Here is a 19,435-nt window from a genome sequence, read left to right as displayed (position 1 = left end):
TATTTGCTTGTTTTTATAACAAAGTATCACAGAACTTTTATAATTGAAGCAATCCTCGTGATCGTATTAAATGTAAACAATATCGATTAGCCATGAACTCATTTCGTGCTGGTAGGCAATTTATAGCTATGGTCCATGCTGGATTAAATACTGAATACAGTCCACACATCGTGAAATCGCCTTGTTGTACTCGTTGTGGTATAAAAGCTGGACAGCGAGTGATCCGACCAATCAGAACTATAACTGATTACGCAAGGGAAACAAATTATACCTACGATTAACTTAGGGACAAAAATTCAATCACCTGGTACAACACCAACTGTGAAACTGTTATAGCGATGTCTCACGTCTGGTCAGAAAAATTGTCTTGACAACACAGGCAGAGGTGTTTCTTTATATACTTTAAATTGCAGATCTGTTAAGAATAAAACACTGTCTATCTACGACTTCATCCTATTGAATAGGGTTGATATTTTCGAATTAACTGAAACATGAGTTGGATCTTCTATTGACAACACTGTAATTTCCTAACTGAAGCCAGATGATTACAGTTTACATAATGTTTCACGTCAATCCCAAAGAGGGGGTGGTGTTGCGCTCATATCTAACTCTGATTTGAAAGTTGAAACTGTTTCATCGCGAAAAGAGTTCACGCACTTTGAGATATTAAAGTGCATGATCAATAGCGAACAGAACCGCTTCCGATTAAGTGTGATATATCGTCCACCACCATCTAAGTCTAACAATTTTAAAAAATCTCTGTTTTTTGATGAATGGATAAATTTTCTAGAAATCGTAACTGTCACTCCAGATGAACTTGTTATCACTGGTGACCTCTATTTTCATCTAGATGATTACGAAAATGGCAATACAAAGTGTTTTTTTTTCCAATCACTCGAGGACCATGGGCTCTTTCAGCATGTTTCGGAGGCTACTCATAAGCATGGTCACATACTAGATGTTTTGATAACCAGAGAAAATACATCGATTCTCCGAGAACAACCATTTGTTTGCCACCCATAATTATCTGATTGTCATGGGAACTTAACTTGTGATCATTTAGCTATTGCGCCTAAGCTTCATTTAGTGAAACTAAAAAAAAATGAGAAACATTATCATATCGGAAATTTCGAAATATGTCTAAGACTGATTTTGTGAGCCTCATATCTTGACCTACACTTAGAAATCAACGGTAAAGGAAAGCTATTGACCAAACTTTATGACAAACGTGATGACTTTTCATTCAGAATTGTCAACTTTCTTTTCATCTGTGGCAACATCCCCTCGGCTCCTGCGTATGGAGTGTTCATATCACAACTCGTACGTTATGCCAGAGCTTGCCGAAACTACACAGACTTTTTGTATCGCACTAGAATTCTAACAATAGGCTTCTGGAACAGGGTTATGTTGCTACAAGATTGAAGTCATCACTACAGAAGTTACATGGTCGTCATCATGAACTTGTGCATCGTTATGATGTATCCATCAGCACCATGAAAACTGATTTATTCAACGGGTCATAGTTTGCCTTTCCTTGTTTGTCTACCCCGGACTTGACTTTTTATAAGCAACTCGGTGGGTGTTTCTAGAAAAGCAGAGGATGCTTACTCTACCGGTGCACCTGGTCCATGCTCCCAGTTTTTAGTGGAGCCCGAATTGCTCATTTACTTTTGTTACTTTGTATGTATGATTTTAGTTACTTTATGTTCTTTGTTGTGTATGTCTGTTTTCCATGTCTAGTCTTTGTCCCTGGATTACATTCTTTTGATTACCGCTATAACCTTGGTTCCCTTGATTACTCTTTGTTCAAGATGTTAACCTTTCGCATGCACTCCAAAATCCAAATGGTACCATCAAAGATCTTGTGTCGACTTATGCAGAAAAAGGAAATAACCAATCGACCTAATACTAAATTGTACACTGATGAACTGCGATTAGCAAAATGTGAATGTCGGAGAGCCGAACGCATGATGAGAAAAACCAACTTGGCAGTCCATAGAGAGATTTATCAGGAACAGTGTAGAGTTTCAAGTCGGCTTTTACACAAAAGTACAAAGGACTTCTACTTCAACAAAATTATGGAAATTGGTTGTGACCAGAAAGAACTTTATAAACTCACAAATGTTCTACTTGGCAACAAGCATGAAGTAATTCTACCATCCCACAAGAGTGAACAACAACTCGCAGACACTTTTGCTGAATTTTTCATGGGAAAAATAGAAACGATCCGAAATAATTTATGTGCATCTCACATTTCTGAAAATCGTAACACGTTGAGAGCCGACATCAAATTTGACGGTATTCCACTGATGAATTTTACACCTGTGTCAGCTGATGAAATTTGAAAAATCATCCAGAAAGCTCCAGCAAAGTCGTGTGAATTGGACCCGATACCAACTTTTTTGCTTAAAACTTGTTTATACAATGTTATCAGTTAGTAATGACAATCATTAACACATCTTTAGCAGAGCAACATGTTCCTAAGGATTTCAAAGAGGCGATTGTTAGACCGCTCTTGAAAAAACCAAGTCTTGATAAAAATGTACTAAAAAATTACCGTCCCGTTTCGAATTTGTCTTTCATTATAAAGATGTTGGAAAAAGTAGTAGCTTCACATGTCAAAGTTCATCTACAACAGAATTTTCTCTTAGACAATCTACAGTCAGCATATCATACTGGCCATTCCACTGAGACAGCTTTTTTGCGGGTACATCATGATCTCACCACAGCACTTGATAACAACTCCTGTGCCATACTTGTGATGTTAGATCTTTCCACTGCGTTCAACGTAATAGACCATGACATTCATTTCCAACATCTTGGATATTTGTATGGAATAACTGGGTCATCGCTAGCTTGGATTAGATCTTACTTAGACTCTAGAACATAGTGTATTGCGATTGGTTCTGTTTTATCCAAAGGTATGCAGCTAAAGTATGGCGTTCCTCAGGGATCCGTTTTAGGCCCTAGATTGTATTGTCTCTTTCCAAAACCAATTGGGGAAATATGTCAGCAGCATGATATGGACCATCACTGTTGCGCTGATGACACCCAGGTGTACCTCATTATTGAACCGCAAAGACCTGGACTAATACATCGAGTAGAATCGAAGCGTGTTTGGCTGATATACGTGACTGGATGAGATCGAATCTCTTCAAACTCAATCAAGATAAAATCGAGTTGATAGTTTTTGCGCCAAAACATCGAGTGAGAGATTTTGCCAAATGTAAACTTACATTCGATGGAACTGTTGTCAGTGACGTACCATGTGTGAAAAATCTCGGCATATTTTTCGACCAATCTCTTACAATGGAAAAACAAGTTAGTGCTATTTCAAAGTCTTGTTTTCACTAGATCAGAAACATTGAATGCTTCCGCAAGTATACTACCGACAATGCATGCAAAACTCTCGTCAACTCGCTAGTCAAATCGATCCCATTTAGATTACGGAAATGCAATGTTGTATGAACTTTCAACTATTTTAGTGAATAAGCTACAGAGAGTGCATAATACGTCAGCCCGCTTAACATCAAGAACTAAGAAAACAGATCATATAACACCTCTCTCATCGGTTTACATTGGCCTCCAGTGAACTACCGCTGCCAATATAAGATCTTGTTGTATGGTTATAAATCACTTCACGGTAGTGCTCCTGTATATTTGCAAGAACTAGTAAGTGCATAACAGCCGGTCCATTCTTTACAATCTGTGAACAGTTGTACCATCAAACCGCAACGTGTTCGAACCAAGACCTACGACGAAAGATGTTTCGACAAGGCTGCCGCAACATTATGGAATAGTCTACCAAATGACCTGAGAAATGCACCATCACTTTTATGTTTTAAGTGGAATGTCAAAACTCATCTTTTAAGACTTGCATATGACTGTTAATTGTTTTAGGTTTCACTGACTATTTATTGACAATTTGATTCTTATGTTTTTATCTGATATTCAATAGATACTCTATATTTTTAAAGTTCTACATTTTTTTCAATAAATGATATTGATTCTTTTATATAGATATACTTTTTTCATACATTTCCTAGATTTTTTTAATAAACGTTCTAGACAGCAATTTTATGTAATGCAAATCATTATTTTTTTCCCTTGTTTTTGATTTCATATAAAATATCGTAGTACAACTAGAATATTTTCTAAAATTTTAATTTTTATAATGATTTTTATCATTTTAAAATTGGTTTATTGAAACATTTAACCTTCTATTCCATTTCTTTTCATGAAATTTAACATATTATTTTACATATTTTATATTTATATATCTTGTACTTTTAATTCATTAATATAATTGTTTATACATAAGCCTATGTTAATATTATATACAGTTTGTATGTGTTATGGTGTGTGTATATGTGTGTGTGTGTGTGTGTTTGTGCATGTGTGTGTTGGTGTGTGCATGTGTGTGTTGGTGTGTGCATGTTGTGTGATAGCGGTTAGTGGGTAAACACGTGCATGTGCTCGTAAGTGTGTTATGTTAAGAGCTTAGTGTAATATTTAATTGTGTTAGATAAGCACTACATAAAAACTTTGTAATAATAATAATAATAATAATAATAATAATAATGTTCTTTGTTGTGTGTGTCTGTTTTCCATGTCTGGTCTTTGTCCCTGGATTACATTCTTTTGATTACCGCTATAACCTTGGTTCCCTTGATTACTCTTCCCCTTAAGAAAATAGTAAGGCCAAAAGTTTGGGCCTTATTTTTTGTGTTTTAATTTACATTTTATTTGTATTTAGACCCCTTTTACCTTTTAAATGTGGCTAAAATTCACTTTTTTATTTCTTACTCACTCAATAACTGCTCAAAAATAAATCAAGAAAAGTCCTTATGAAATCAATCTTAACACACAAGGACCATTATTCCCAATCCTAGACTCAATCTGATCTATAAGTAATGTTCTTAACTAACAATAAAAAAAAACCTCAACAAACCTTTTCATAGTCAGGTTTTCTTTTCAATGAAATTATTCCACCTCTGATGTTTCTTTTTGCCTCTATATCATCATTATTAGCATTTAGCAGTCGAAATTCTGTATTAAGTTTCAATCCATTCACTTTTATCAATTCAGTTCCTACAAAAAAAGAATTAAAAAGCAACATAAAGAATAAGATTGTTGCTACCCAACATCAATAAAAATTATTACAAATCATGTCAATTTGCTGAATTTTGATTGGTTCAATACAAGAGCAATATTCTAGTGAAAAGCTAAACTGGTTCTGTTAAAACAAAATAGGTACCAGTTCAATGTTGGCCGTTTTTGTGTTTAAAGGATAAGTCCATATCAATAACTGACATAACATCAATTCATAGACCTATTTCTTTTTTACTTAAAATGACAAATCTACTACATAAATGTACCAGACTTTTTTTATTGTATTGTCAAATTAAAAAGTGACTGAGGCTGGAACTGAAAATGAAAGTGTTCAAATGAGAATGTATGTCATTGCTGTTAAAGGTCATAAAAAGGAGTGTGATGCACAGTTGACGATTACAGTTGCAAATGAATGCAAACTTGAAGGAAAATGAAACAATTATAATGAAGAAAATGAAGATAAAAGACAAACAGACAAAACTGATTGATAGGACTTACTTTGAAACAAATGAAAATGGAACATTCAGTATAATAAAATAAATAGCATATAGCTGAGAGAGTCATAGAGAGTTTGTTATCCCCTTGAAAATATGCCTCAGGGTGACAACGATTTTCTCAGGGTAAAAAACTGCTCTACCACCCTCTTAGCTATATTTTATTTATATAATATCTGACTAACACACAAAAAATAGAACAGGATAGTCATTTAATAACAAATTAAACCCTGAGTAAGAAGCTATTCTTCGATGAGCCTCACAGTTCTTCTGCTCAAATAAAATTCACATCCTTAGACATATTCACTGATACAGTGGTTGTAACTACATGTAAGGTAAACATAGGAACAATTGGTATTTGTTACACTGGCGATTAAGTTCAACACATGACACTAGCTTTCACTTTCAATTTAGATTATTACTAGTGATGTAGAATGTTATACAGAGAAACTTCTCACCGGACCCTCTGAAAACCGGTCTTCCCTTCAAATCGGCCATTTTTAAAAGTCCCAGCCGATATACCTTGAAACCTGGTGTTTTAACTTCAATAGGCCGGCCACCCTTAAAACTGTACATCATCCAGTTTTCAAAATTTTAGATACATAATTCAAGTAAAAACAACCTCTCCATTCCAGCTGACCAGTTATTGTTCAACTATAATAAATGTGTCAACAAAACTGTACATGATTACGTAGTATTACACAATTAAAATTCATTTACTGACCAGTTTGCATTTCATCAGTGGACAAATGATAATTGAAGGGGACAGTAATTTAAACTACAAATTAAATCCAAATATCAAATTTTGTCACTGGTTGGGTGTTAATTGGTGTTTACACACATCAGGCAATCAGGGTCATTTAATTAATAGTACCATCTTTAAATTGCCAATTAATTTGATCTGTACCCAAGCCAAAACTATAAAGATGTGAAATTGTTAAACTTTGTTGACAGGTAGATAACTAAAACAATACAAATAATTAATTATATAATTACCATCAATAGCCCTTTGATCTTTAATACACGTTCTTTCAAAACCATGAACATTATTTTGTCAGCAGTACCATTTATATAAACAAATCATTTACAAATTATGCAAGCGTTGAAATGTAGTAAAGAGCCCAAAGATAGAACACATAAATGGAAACAACTCATTGAATGCATGGCTATTTTTCACAAAACTGGCCACCCCTATAAACCGGCCATTTCCTTTGTCCCAGTGGTGGCCGGTTTGGAGAAGTTTCACTGTATTCAGTTTTTAAAATGCAGTGACTTTCAGTATTACTTTGGTTTATATTCCTCTTTAAAAACTCAGCAGTTAAACGTAATTTAATTCAAAACTTAAACAAAATGAAATACATGTAGACATAAATTTTTCTATCAAACAGAAGCATCATATAAGATTTAAAATAGGTAAAACATCATTGAGCAATAGTATTAATACATCTATTGACATTTATCCATACCAGCAGGTTCTGTCTCATTAATGTTGATATACTGGTATGTACCTAATCCTCCACAATCACTAACAATAATTGTTTTAAATGATACCACACCATGCTGTACAATCATACCTGAAATATAACATTTTAAATGATACCACACCATGCTGTATAATCATACCTGAAATATAACATTTTAAATGATACCACACCATGCTGTACAATCATACCTGAAGTATAACATTTTAAATGATACCACACCATGCTGTACAATCATACCTGAAATATAACATTTTAAATGATACCACACCATGCTGTACAATCATACCTGAAGTATAACATTTTAAATGATACCACACCATGCTGTACAATCATACCTGAAATATAACATTTTAAATGATACCACACCATGCTGTACAATCATACCTGAAATATAACATTTTAAATGATACCACACCATGCTGTACAATCATACCTGAAATATAACATTTTAAATGATACCACACCATGCTGTACAATCATACCTGAAATATAACATTTTAAATGATACCACACCATGCTGTACAATCATACCTGAAGTATAACATTTTAAATGATACCACACCATGCTGTACAATCATACCTGAAATATAACAATCATTGTTTTACTTGGACCATGTTACTACAGCTGTTCATTCTTCTCTTCTACCTATTGTTCAACGATTTTTGTAGTGTTTGATTAATGATTAAGCAGAAAGTGAATTAATTTTAAGTTCACTTGGCAAACTTGACATAGAACTTAGTGTGTACAAACTAATTATTCATGTAATACCGTAAGTTAAATTTGTGGCTACAACTAAATTAAATTTCTCATGAGTAAATTATGTTGTTGAACTCTTTGGATAAATTTGTGGCAGTAAAACAAGGAAAATCCACTTTCCCATCTACTATTCACGTTCTTTATAAACCATCCAATAGCTGATATGAATTAGAACATTTTATCTGATTTGGTAAACATTAATATTCATAAATCTGACTATAAGGAATAAATTACAGTTAGTTTGATGATCATTATGGTTCTGTTCTTAAAAAAATTACCAGAAATCTTTTTACACAAGACAATAATATTGTTTATTTACCTAACAGACCCTTTCTATATGAGAGAGTAGGTAATAAAATGATTGATAAAAACGTTCATCAGAATATTTCACATTTTTTCAAGACTTAACAAGTAACTTCAAGTAGCAGTCCTCATAAGTATCAGATTGGAGGTGATTTATGCATGTCAAAAACCCACAAAATTCATTTTTATTTCTCATTCAGAAACAGTTACAGATTACAGTCTTAGTTTGTAATATAGTTGTAACAAGCTCTTAATTACTGTTTTTGACCCTGATTAACATGTTCACCTGTCTACCCTAGATCAACTGCAAATGTCGTTATTTGATTCTCTAAGGTTTTTTCCTTCGGTAAATTAAAAAAAATTGCATCCAAAATTTGTTTACAGTATAATTTTCAGAAAGTGGTAGTTTTTCTGTTTCAACAGTAGAACGATAGGAAGGTTCCAATTCTGGTAGAATTGAACTACCGCCGGTAGGTTCACATGTATGCAAGTTGTTTCACTTTCGATATAAAAATTATATAGATTACATATGAAATTTTGCATTTTGCAAGAGTTATGGTTCTTGATTTGGTTTGATTTGGTTGATTTCAGTAGGAATTGATTGTATGGATTTTCTGAAAAAAAGCATTGTTTGTTTGGTGGTTGTTTCTACACTGTGAATCACCTCTATCATAAGCAGTGTCTGAATTTTATATGGACAGGTACTTAAAATGAAATCATTACTAATGGTAAAGTTGGTTGTAAACCAACATGAAAAAACCTTCATAAATGAACTTCTACTTAACTTCTTTAAAACTCATATACATGTAACTAGTTAATGTAAAACTCAAAAATAGGAATTAGTTTAAGCCACAAACATGCAGTTCATGTGCTAGGAGGGTTCACTGTGCCTTAACTCCCAGCCCACTTATCCACTTTACGATTATTTTTTAGGTACTGTTACTTTATACACCTTATTTTTCAATTGTTTTGCAGCCAAAGAATATTCTCAGATTATTTTTTTGTATACGTGGATCATCCTGGGTCATAACTAATAAAGAAACTAAACATTATGTAGCCCTATATTGTAGTTTTCTAATGATATCAACTAATTCGAATCAGTCTTACATTTTTTTTTTATATAATAAAATATGTACCCATACCCAACTAAAAACCACTGAAGTTGACATTTTTTTCAAAATTTAAACCTCTTGAGTATTCATGCTCTAGTTAATAATGGCTTGTTTGGTATTTTCTATTTATTAGTATCACAACAGATATCATAAGGTTTCTTTTAATGACTCTTTGCAGTTTTCATTCAGAAATATCTACAATTTTCAGTGAGAAATCACCGAAAATGCCTGAAAACAACAAAACATGAACTAAAAGATGAACATTTAGTAATGAGATAACATGCACTTTAGCACAGGTGAGCTGAAAAAGTGTATATACAGTGAGACAGAATTAACTTTATAGTAAAATAACATAATCATACCACAGAAAAGGGTTAATAACCAGGAATTCGCCTTCATTCTTCTCTTTTCTTCCTGTTCTTGTCTGTAATAAAAACATTCATTTTACTCAAATACACAAGAAGAATATTTTCAAATGATTTTCAGGAGAATTTTACATAATTTTCAAATTATTTTTAATTAATTTTCACCTGAATCCAGCAACTAAATATTGTTACTGCATACAAGTAAATATATCCCAGATATCACCCAGTTAACAACGGTTCCATTTCTGGCAGATCATACTTTTTTTCTACTGTCATGGAGAATGTGCTACACACCACACAAACCCAAAAAGGAATTTACTATTGCAAGAAGTTACTTATCAATTGGCAACTTATAAGGAAAACTGTGTGATTTCTTGTAATTCTAAAAAAAATCTAAAATTTTTTAAAGGCATTTTCCTGTCAATCATCAGGAGTAAATAGACTTATGATTTAAAATCAACATTTCTATTAATATGAATTAAAGTTTAAAGAAAAAAGTATTACACCTTATCAAACATTATTTGCTCATTGAAAATACATTTTTTGTATAAAATTGCAAACAAGAGGCTCCCAGGACCCTGAATCGCTCACCTAGTAATTTTTTCACCATTCAAGGGCAATAACTCTTACAAGGAGTCATCTGACAACTTTTAACCCTAGACACGTTTTTAGGCCTTACAGTAAGGATCATTTCAGCAACTGAAAGAATTTGGCGATAAAGGTTTTGGAGATAAAATATTCGAAAAACTACTGTCTGACCCCTATGTTTTATTTTTTGTAACGGCAGCCATGTTTTTTGACAGATCAAAAATCCCCATATCAATTCTATGCAGGATACCTCAAGGAACAAGTATACTAAGTTTGGTTTCAATTGGTCAAGTAGCGTCAGAGGAGAAGATTTTTTAAAGAAATAACATTAAAAAAGGCAAAAAACATTAAAAAGGACCATAACTCCAACATGGCTTAACAAATTAAAATGAAAATTTAACTACAGATAGATCTCATCATGCTGAACACTATGACCCCTATGTCAGAATTTAGCTAAACCTAATGGTTTTGGAGATATATGTGAAAAACTATTGTCTGACTCCTATGTTCTATTTTTAGTAATAGCGGCCACGTTTTTTGAAGGTTTAAAAATCGTAGTGTCAGAGGGGAAGATTTTTGAAAGAAATAACATTAAAAACAGCAAAAATTGTTGAAAAAGGGCAATAACTCCAATATGGCTTCACAGATTAAAACCAAAATTTGACCAGAGTTAGATCTCATCATGCTGAACACTTTAACTTTGTCAGAATTTAGCTAAACCTAATGGTTTAGGAGACATTTGAAAAACTATTGTCTGACCCCTATGTTTTATTTTTAGTAATAGTGGCCATGTTTTTCAACGAATCAAAAATCCCCACATCAGTTCTATGCAGGACACCCCAAGAAACATTTATACCAAGTTTGGTTCTAATTTTCAAGTAGTTTCAGAGGAGAAGAGTTCTGTATAATTGTTAACGACGACAGACGACAATGATGACGGACCCCAAGTGATGGTAATAGCTCACGTGGCCTTCGGCGAGGTGAGCTAAAAATGTGTTGGATCTACCTTTTAATACCATATTGTAAATTTCTTGAAAGGCAAACAAGTCTTCAGACTAAGGAGATTAAAAATGGAGGAATACAGCATCCAAGAGATGATGTCTTGTTAAGACGGGTAGTTCTAAAAAAAACCCATTGATAATGGCTTATGTTTATCCTGATTTTCCATTACCTTAATCTGATTTTGTCTATTTCTGATATTTGTCCACTATTATATACTATGCTTACAACATGATACTTAGTTAAAAATTAATGATTACCCCCTGATGTCAATAGTGTTTGACGTGTTGCAGAATTGCATTTTTTTTGCTGGATTATTACAAGATTATACTCACTTACAATATGGCGGTTGCCAATCACGGAGCAGGACATGCTTACCCTTCCGCAGCACTTGATTTCACTCCAAGTTTTTTGTGGGAGTTTGTATTGCTAGTGCTTTAGTTCTTTGTGCGACGTTTTGTGACCCTTATCGTCAGTTTTTTTTCTGTGTAATCTTTTTTTATTCAGTTTGCTACATTGTGTATATAGATCATTTCTATTTCATATGATCATATTTAGGTCATGTACTTAGATTATGATGTATTTGAATCATCCCACTGCTGATGCTTCTGTATTATTTTTTTCCCCCATATTTAACCATGTTTTTACATTTTTTTGTAGCCTATACAAGTTTACTGTAACAAAAACTATTACATCAACCTTGAAGTCAAGTGCAAAAAATGTACACCGAAAATGGACCAAAATCAATGACAAGTGATTGGGATTTGGGACATCATCATTAATCTCATGTAGACTGAAAGTGTTCCATTTAAATCAAACATATTTACTTAGTTTGTTAAAGAGTGGCCCAATGAAATTCTTAAAAAAAAACTTAAGTAGTAGCCTATTCTCAAAATTTTAATCCCAAAAATCATTGAAACAATCTTTGCAATTACAAAATTAAGTTAAACTAGTTGGATCCAAAGGAGGTTGCTGGCCCCTCACCCACATATGCTTGAAAAGTTTGGTTGAGTATTTAAAAAGTATAAAAATAAGAGATGAGGTCTGGTTGCAAATGAGACAGTCATTCACCAAATACCAAACAACAAACGATAAAATAATGGGCAAAACCTATACCATAAAGCAAGCTGTAAAAAGCCCCCCAAAAAAACAAATAAAGTGAAACTATTCATAAAAGTAATATAGTAAAAACTGCAATAATGAGCACTAGAGCACTCCCTCCCTTTTTTGACCAATCAGTGCCCCCTTTCAGAATGACTGTCTAGGTTTACAGTATTATTAACAATAAATCAATAGAAAGTTGAATAACAATAAATGCTTAAAAAAGTTAGATTTTATTTATCATTTGTCAAATTGTAGAGGGGTCAATTGTTCTTTGAACCCAACTTTAAACTATTAACAGATTGGGAAAAAGTCCAGGAATTCCACTTAGAGAGTACCTCCTTCAGAAAAGATACTTTATATACAATATTTACACTTTAAGCCTTATATAATCTATATCACTTTCAAAACTCTAGTATTTTGAAGTGGCTAAAAAACACAAAATATGAGGTGTAGTACCCCAAATAGGGGTTGACCTTATAATGTCAGGACTTGTTCCAGATCTGATTTATAATGCAAAATAACTAGAAAGTCAACCATATTTCCCTTAAAGTATCTTTCCATTGATCTTTAGTAAAGCTATATACACAATAGCATACATGCCAACTTTCATGATTTTAAGTGTGTTTTACATGATTTGACCTCTTGTCCTGCTAACAAAAAAATTTAAGGGCAAAATCAAGAAAAAAACAAGATAACACACAAAACCCAGATCTTGTAAAATTGATCAAGAAAACCCTGAATTCATATCTCAAAACTCATGTTTTAATATCATTTCTTTGATTATAAGAGCCATTAATTGTTGTCTGAAGGGAAAGTTTTATGACAGGTAAATAATCATGGAGTCAGGCCAGGTTATTGGATGACAATTGGCAAGTAGGAAATGGATCCCAGTTGGATCTATCAACAATTCATGGACAGCCAATTATTTGTTAATGATTAATTTCTACTGTACAATTAATTTGACAAAGACTGTCAATTAAACAGGTCCAAATTGTGAAGAACCATGTATGTAAACAATTGTAAAATTACACTTTTGCTTTTTCAAAAAGTCATTTATCCCCCCTAGAATTTTCTCACACCTTGACCTACACTTAGAGAGAAAGTGTAAAGATAAACTATTGGCCAAACTAAATGACTAACGCGATGCCTTTTCATTCCCTATTGTCAACTTTCCTTTCATCTGTGGCAATATCCCTTCAGCACCTGTGCATGGAGTTTTCATATCACAACTTAAATGTTATGCCAGAGTTTGCTGTAACTACCCAGAGTTTTGTACCACCCTAGACTTCTTACAATTAAGCTTCTGGAAAAGGGTAATGTTGCTACAAGATTGATGTCATCACTACAGTTTTATGGTCATCATGAACTTGTGGATTGTATGGTGTATCCATCTGCACTAAGAGAACTGATTTATTCAACATGTCATGGTTTTCCTTTCCTCTTTAGTCTACCCCACACTCAACTTTTTATGAGCAACTCGGCAGGTGTTTCTAGAAAAGTAGAGGACGCTTACCCTACCAGTGCATGTTATCCATGCACCCAGTTTTTAAAGGATTCCTAGTTGCTCATTTACTTTTGTTGCTTTGTGTGTAATATTTTGGTTATTTTATATTCTTTGTTGTGTGTGTCTGTTTTCCATATCTGGTCTTTGTCCCTGGATACATTTCTGCTAGAATTTTGGTTCCCTTGAATACTCTTTCAATCTCATTTTCTGCATTACCTACAGTACAGTATATTTGTCAAAGTTGTGTTTACAAGACTAATAGGAAATACTATTCCTATAAATTAGTGATGATTTTGAAAAATTTGGTAGCAGCAGTCTTGAATATTTTTTACATTTCCTGAAACATTGCACCTCATGGTGTGCAGAAATGTAAACAAACACCTGCCTATGATTTACCACATACATGTATGACCTATACATGCACATTACTTTCTATTTAATAAATCTATGCTATAACATCTGGTTTAAATTTATAAAACAGAGATAGTTCTCACAGTGCAGTTTTGAAACAGTAGTAAATGTGGAAATGTTAATGAATGTTTTTCAGTTGTTTTTTGAGGGTACTTAAACTTCATAATTCCAATTTTAATTGACATAAAATACTTGGTCAACTGAAAATGGCCATTTAAAGATTTAAAAATTGCAAGAGGGTGTTATTACTAGAGTAATGCATTTGTCATTCACATTCATTTATACGGTAAAAGCCATTTTTCCCCAAATATGTTGCGAAATATATTGTCCGTTTCGACATAGTCCCGCTTAAAAAAAAAACGATGGGGATTTTAAAAGGTTGGTAGGTGATGCTCTAGGTAGACCAAAAAAAGTTCCTAAAACCCTTATAGCCATCCGCCACGCATTATCGATCTTTCATACTTTGTCTCTGATACTTTGTAACCTGGATTGAGTTAGATCGACAAAGGGGATTTATGTGTACTGGGAAGTGGAGCCAACCATTTTTTTTTTAATGGAAGACCTAGCCCTACATCTGTTTTACATTAAAAAAATGTTCACTCGCGTGGGTTCATTTCAGGGAATTGTTACGGGAGTCCCGGAACAAGATACAGTCCATTTATACATATTTATACGCCTAACTCAGAAAGGGAAATGTTATACAGGGGAGGGAATTGGGAAATGCTTACCTTAGATCAAATGCATTGGTGAGTTTATATTATATGTAAGTCCATGCCTGCATGCATGTGACATATAAGCTTTTGACATTTTGTATGGCAGTGGCTACTTCTTAGTGCCAGTAAAAAATATTTTGATAAACTAGAGATTGTAATAAAACTGGCCCCCCCCCAAAAAAAAACAGAAATTTGACTGTGGTGGATTATAATAATCTTGACTACCCTTTCGGGTGATCGTCTCACATGGACGGACAATCAATCATCAAAAGAAGAATGGGAAAGGATGGCTGAAATACTGTTGTGATAATTAATATTTTAAAACATAAATAGCTCTATAATAAGGATTACTGGAACTTAATTTGTCTTCTTTTTTTTTATAATATTCCACTATTTCTGCATTTTTTTTACTTTATTTACATCATGATACTTTGTTGAATTGATAGATCATACCGCCCAAATGACTGTGAATTATTTTTCTATTGGGACCACTTTGTGACTCGTGTCGGGGCTTCGTGACTCGTGACGAGGAGATGCATAATTTTTGCCATAGGCTATCACCGGGTTACACTCACTTGCAATATGACAGGTGCCGCTGGCGGAGGAGGACCTGATGCTTACCTTTCTGGAGCACCTGATGTCACTTTTTGGGGTAGTTCATATTGGTAGGCATTTAGTTTATTGAGTTACGCTGTGTTTTCCTTATATTCAGTTTTTGTATGTATTTTATTTGGTTGGAAAATCGTTTTTGTTTCCTGTTTCACGTTCTGACTACAGGGCTTGCTCCCACTGAGTAAACTTAATAATTCATATAAATCACGCCTTCTGTGTTTTAACACCCCTAAGATGATGCATATTAAAGCCATGTAACCGACAGCCAAGACTCATTTGATTTATTTTTCATGAAATTTCTGGAATAAGGGTTGGAGCGGTCTGTTGAATAGGTAGAAGTTTTGGAAACCGCGAAGATAAGCCTGCATAGTTAAACAACAAAGCAACGATCCGATATAGTAATAAAATAATGAAACAATCCGAAAGTTAATTCCGTGTAAAATCCAAAGCAATTAAATATCGAGGGAAACGTGTTAAAGAAAAGTGTATAAAATACCATAGAGCAACATTAAGTTAAAGTACCAAATAAGATCAAATCTAACCTGTAACACGTAGTCCTTCAGTGACCAGCCATCTTTTAGATTTCCAGAAAATGTAACTTCCTCTGTGAATAGAATGACAATAGTGTACTATGTATTGACTGATAAATCAAACATTCTTTATGGCTTTATCAGGTTATGATAACTAATCAACTCCTTATTTACACAAAACGACCACCGACGTGAAAAGGGAGCGATAAAACTGCTGTTTTCTCCACAAGCTCCGTTACAATTGTTGCACTTTATTGACACAATGAACGGTGTGCGGTTTTATCATTGCTTGTACTACCGTTCGAAAACTCTTTACCTTGACTTTGAAGTCTTTGAATGGCATTTTAAAAGATAACATGACGACATTCACTACTTTAATAATACACCACAGTTTGTAATTCTAGCTTTAACCACGAGCTCACTAGTGGTCTGCTGGCGGACAGACATGCAACTATACCAGAAGACATTAAACACTATATCTGTTTATATGAAATGCCCCGTTTCCCATGCATGGGTTATCTAGCCGCTTGTTCAATAATCAGACAAGGAAATAAAGTTGTTAGTTGTCGGTTACCAAACCCTGAAAAGACCATCTAAAACTACACGGAAAGTATTTCAAAAGATCGATATTTCATTTAATCAAATTCCCAAGTTTTATATTTGATTTTTATTAATTACTACATTTCTACGTTGATTTTACCGATTGCTTGATACGCAATTTATTTGTCAACAGGTACTTTATACAATTATGAAATCTTGTGCAATCTATTACCACAATCTAATGCAGTACACGCCCATATAAAAATTACTTAGTGGATGATTAAACAGATATTTTGATAGTGGTTTATCTGAATCATTCAAATATCAGTACAAACTGTATGCTGATCATGTTTGAAACATACGACCACTTCCTGTATTACAGTAAAAGTGATGATACTTTCCCGCTCGGTAAAAGCCAAATTCTAAAGACAGTTGCATGACGGATAAGAGAGGAAAAATGCCAAAACTAAATTTTTAGAAGAAACGTCATTTTCGACATGCATTTTTGCTTAAATAAGACATAGAGGCTGTCTAGCACGTTTGGCTACAGACACTACGGCGATTTAATCGTTATCATCTACCGTAGCATACGGGCATGACTCAGTTAAGTTACATTTTGTAGGGTAGTGGTAAGAATTTTCCATGAAAAAGTAATCAAGGGAACCAAGATTCTGGCGGAAATCAAAAGAATGTAATCCAGGGTCAATTACCAGGCATGGAAAACAGACATACACAACAAGGAACATAAAGTAACTAAAATAGTACATACAAAGTAACAAAAGTAAATGAGCAACCCGGACTCCACTAAAAACTGTGAGCATGGACCAGGTGCACCGGTAGGATAAGTATCCTCTGCTTTTCTAGAAACACCCGCCGAGTTACTCATAAAAAATCCGGGTAGACCAATGAGGAAAACTATGACACGTTGAACAAATCAGTCTTCATGGTGCATATGGGTACATTGTAACGATCCACGAGTTTATGATGACGACCATAAAAATTCTGTAGTGATGACTTCAATCTTATAGCAACATAACCCTGTTCCAGAAGCCTAATTGTAAGAAGTCTAGCGCGATACAAAAAGTCTGCGTAATTACGACAAGCTCTGGCGTATGAGTTGTGATATGAAAACTCCATACGCAAATACTGAAGGGATGTTGCCACAGATGGAAGGAAAGTTGACAAGTTGAAGATGGCATTGAAATAGTAAAAATATTTGTCAATATTACATAGGCCCATTTGAAAATGAAACTGCTTTGTAAATGAACGATACCAAATATTTTACCCTGTTGATATGTATGCATAAGGAGTTTTCGGCATGACATGCTTGGGTTATGTCCTTGTCGTATTACTTATGATGTAGCGTAGTTCTCAGACCCGCATGGGAAGAACTAGAGTTGACATTGCAAACGATGGGGACATAGCTTTTTGTAGGTTTAAACCGGTCTACAGCCGACATGCCATTAAAGGCATTTCTCTGTCTAAGTATCAGGCAAAATGTTTATAAGGTGTGACACATTAAGAAAAGAAAAGAGATTTTATTGCATGGTCCAAGTATCTTTACCGCATAACCCCCAGAAATAAAAATAAAAATATTTGTTAAGTTTGCTTTCTTTTAATATTATGATTCGTCAAGTTCAGATGAAATGCATTATTAAAAAACAGTGGTGTGAAAATTTTCTCATACTTTTCCCCTGCATAAGCAGCCAAAAAATATCTACGTCACAGAATCTTCGAGACAAATTTAGATATTGTTTTCTAGGTGTACTGAATATATTTTAGGCAAAAATGACGAAATTGGGAAAAATGATGTGCCACCCATTGCCTGATTCCTGCACAGAAAGGCATTCAACTGCTAAGTCCTCTGTTTTTGCATTTGTGTAACTTATAACCAGTTTCTGTAAGTTTTAATAAGGGACTCAGACCTTCTTGAACTGTTTTAAGGTGTGTTTAATTGTGTAATATTTTACCAAAGTGGCCAGATTTGAAAGGGGGTGTGGCAACGCCAAAGTATTTTAACCCCGCCACATTGTTTGCGCCTGTCTCAAGTCAGGAATTTCTGGCCTCTGTATGAACCATTCGTTTATTTTTGTTACTATAGTATATAGGGGCAACGCTTTCGCTGAACCTGTGTATAATGGTGTTCTAGGGCCATCTACAACCTTCCCTATGTTGTTAAGGCTTCATCTTCGTTCACTGAAGACCAATGACATTTTCATCCCGGTGGGGTTGTTGTCTCTAGGACAAGGTCACCATTCCTATTCTCGTTATAGATGTTGTAGTTAGATGCTTCATACATATACTCTGTTCTAATAGTCTTTTTATCTGTCATAAAGTAATTTTATTACCATTAAAGCTCTGGTTTATTTAACATATGCCAACATTTTGAAAATTAGGTATAAAAAGATAGAAAATTTTGTTTGCATTCCTTGAATGTTGTGTAAGCAATTCCTAATTGAATGTATTAGTTATACAAACACAATCTAATTAAATTTCACCTTAACTATTTTTTCAAAATTACAGTAAAATATTTAATAAAATTTATTTTAAATATCTAGTAAAAGAAGACAGGTTTCTCATTTTATGAATAAGCTTCTTAATAATTTTAAGTATTGACTAATAATGGTCAGTTTAAAGTCTGAAATTCAGGAGAAGTGTACCAATACCGAAAATGTCCATTTCCTTTCAGCATTTACATTATTTCGCTGCACTCATAGTAAATTTTATTGTCAGTATTGTAAAAGGTATGCTTTACCTTAAGCAAGTACAATTTCACATTTGACAAGTTAGTTGGCCACTATTGTAAA

General features: G+C 33.8%; 1 protein-coding gene across 5 annotated transcripts in view; it reads right to left on the bottom strand.

Annotated features, from left to right (window-relative positions):
* LOC148619687 (cadherin-23-like) overlaps positions 1–16,281 on the bottom strand; it is a 185,604-nt gene extending 169,323 nt beyond the window's left edge. For 2 of the 5 annotated variants that reach the window (XM_088579858.1, XM_088579859.1), the window contains exons 1-4: positions 16,101–16,257; positions 9,625–9,686; positions 7,073–7,180; positions 4,952–5,091 (exon numbers count right to left, since the gene is read on the bottom strand). In XM_088579858.1, coding sequence (XP_088435984.1) covers positions 4,952–5,091; positions 7,073–7,180; positions 9,625–9,661 — 285 coding nt within the window. In that variant the 5' untranslated portion in view covers positions 9,662–9,686; positions 16,101–16,257. Of the gene's footprint in view, positions 1–4,951; positions 5,092–7,072; positions 7,181–9,624; positions 9,687–16,100 lie in introns of all 5 variants that reach the window. The other 3 variants (XM_088579860.1, XM_088579861.1, XM_088579862.1) reach the window with 2 other exon arrangements.
* Between the last annotated feature and the right edge of the window lie 3,154 nt (positions 16,282–19,435).

Source organism: Perna viridis, chromosome 4 (assembly GCF_037379345.1).
Source record: "Perna viridis isolate PV_CMFRI_1.1 ecotype Kerala chromosome 4, ASM3737934v1, whole genome shotgun sequence".
In the NCBI taxonomy this organism is placed as follows: domain Eukaryota; kingdom Metazoa; phylum Mollusca; class Bivalvia; order Mytilida; family Mytilidae; genus Perna; species Perna viridis.
Note: the sequence above shows the minus strand (reverse complement) of the source record. Positions and strands in the feature narration are given on the sequence as shown.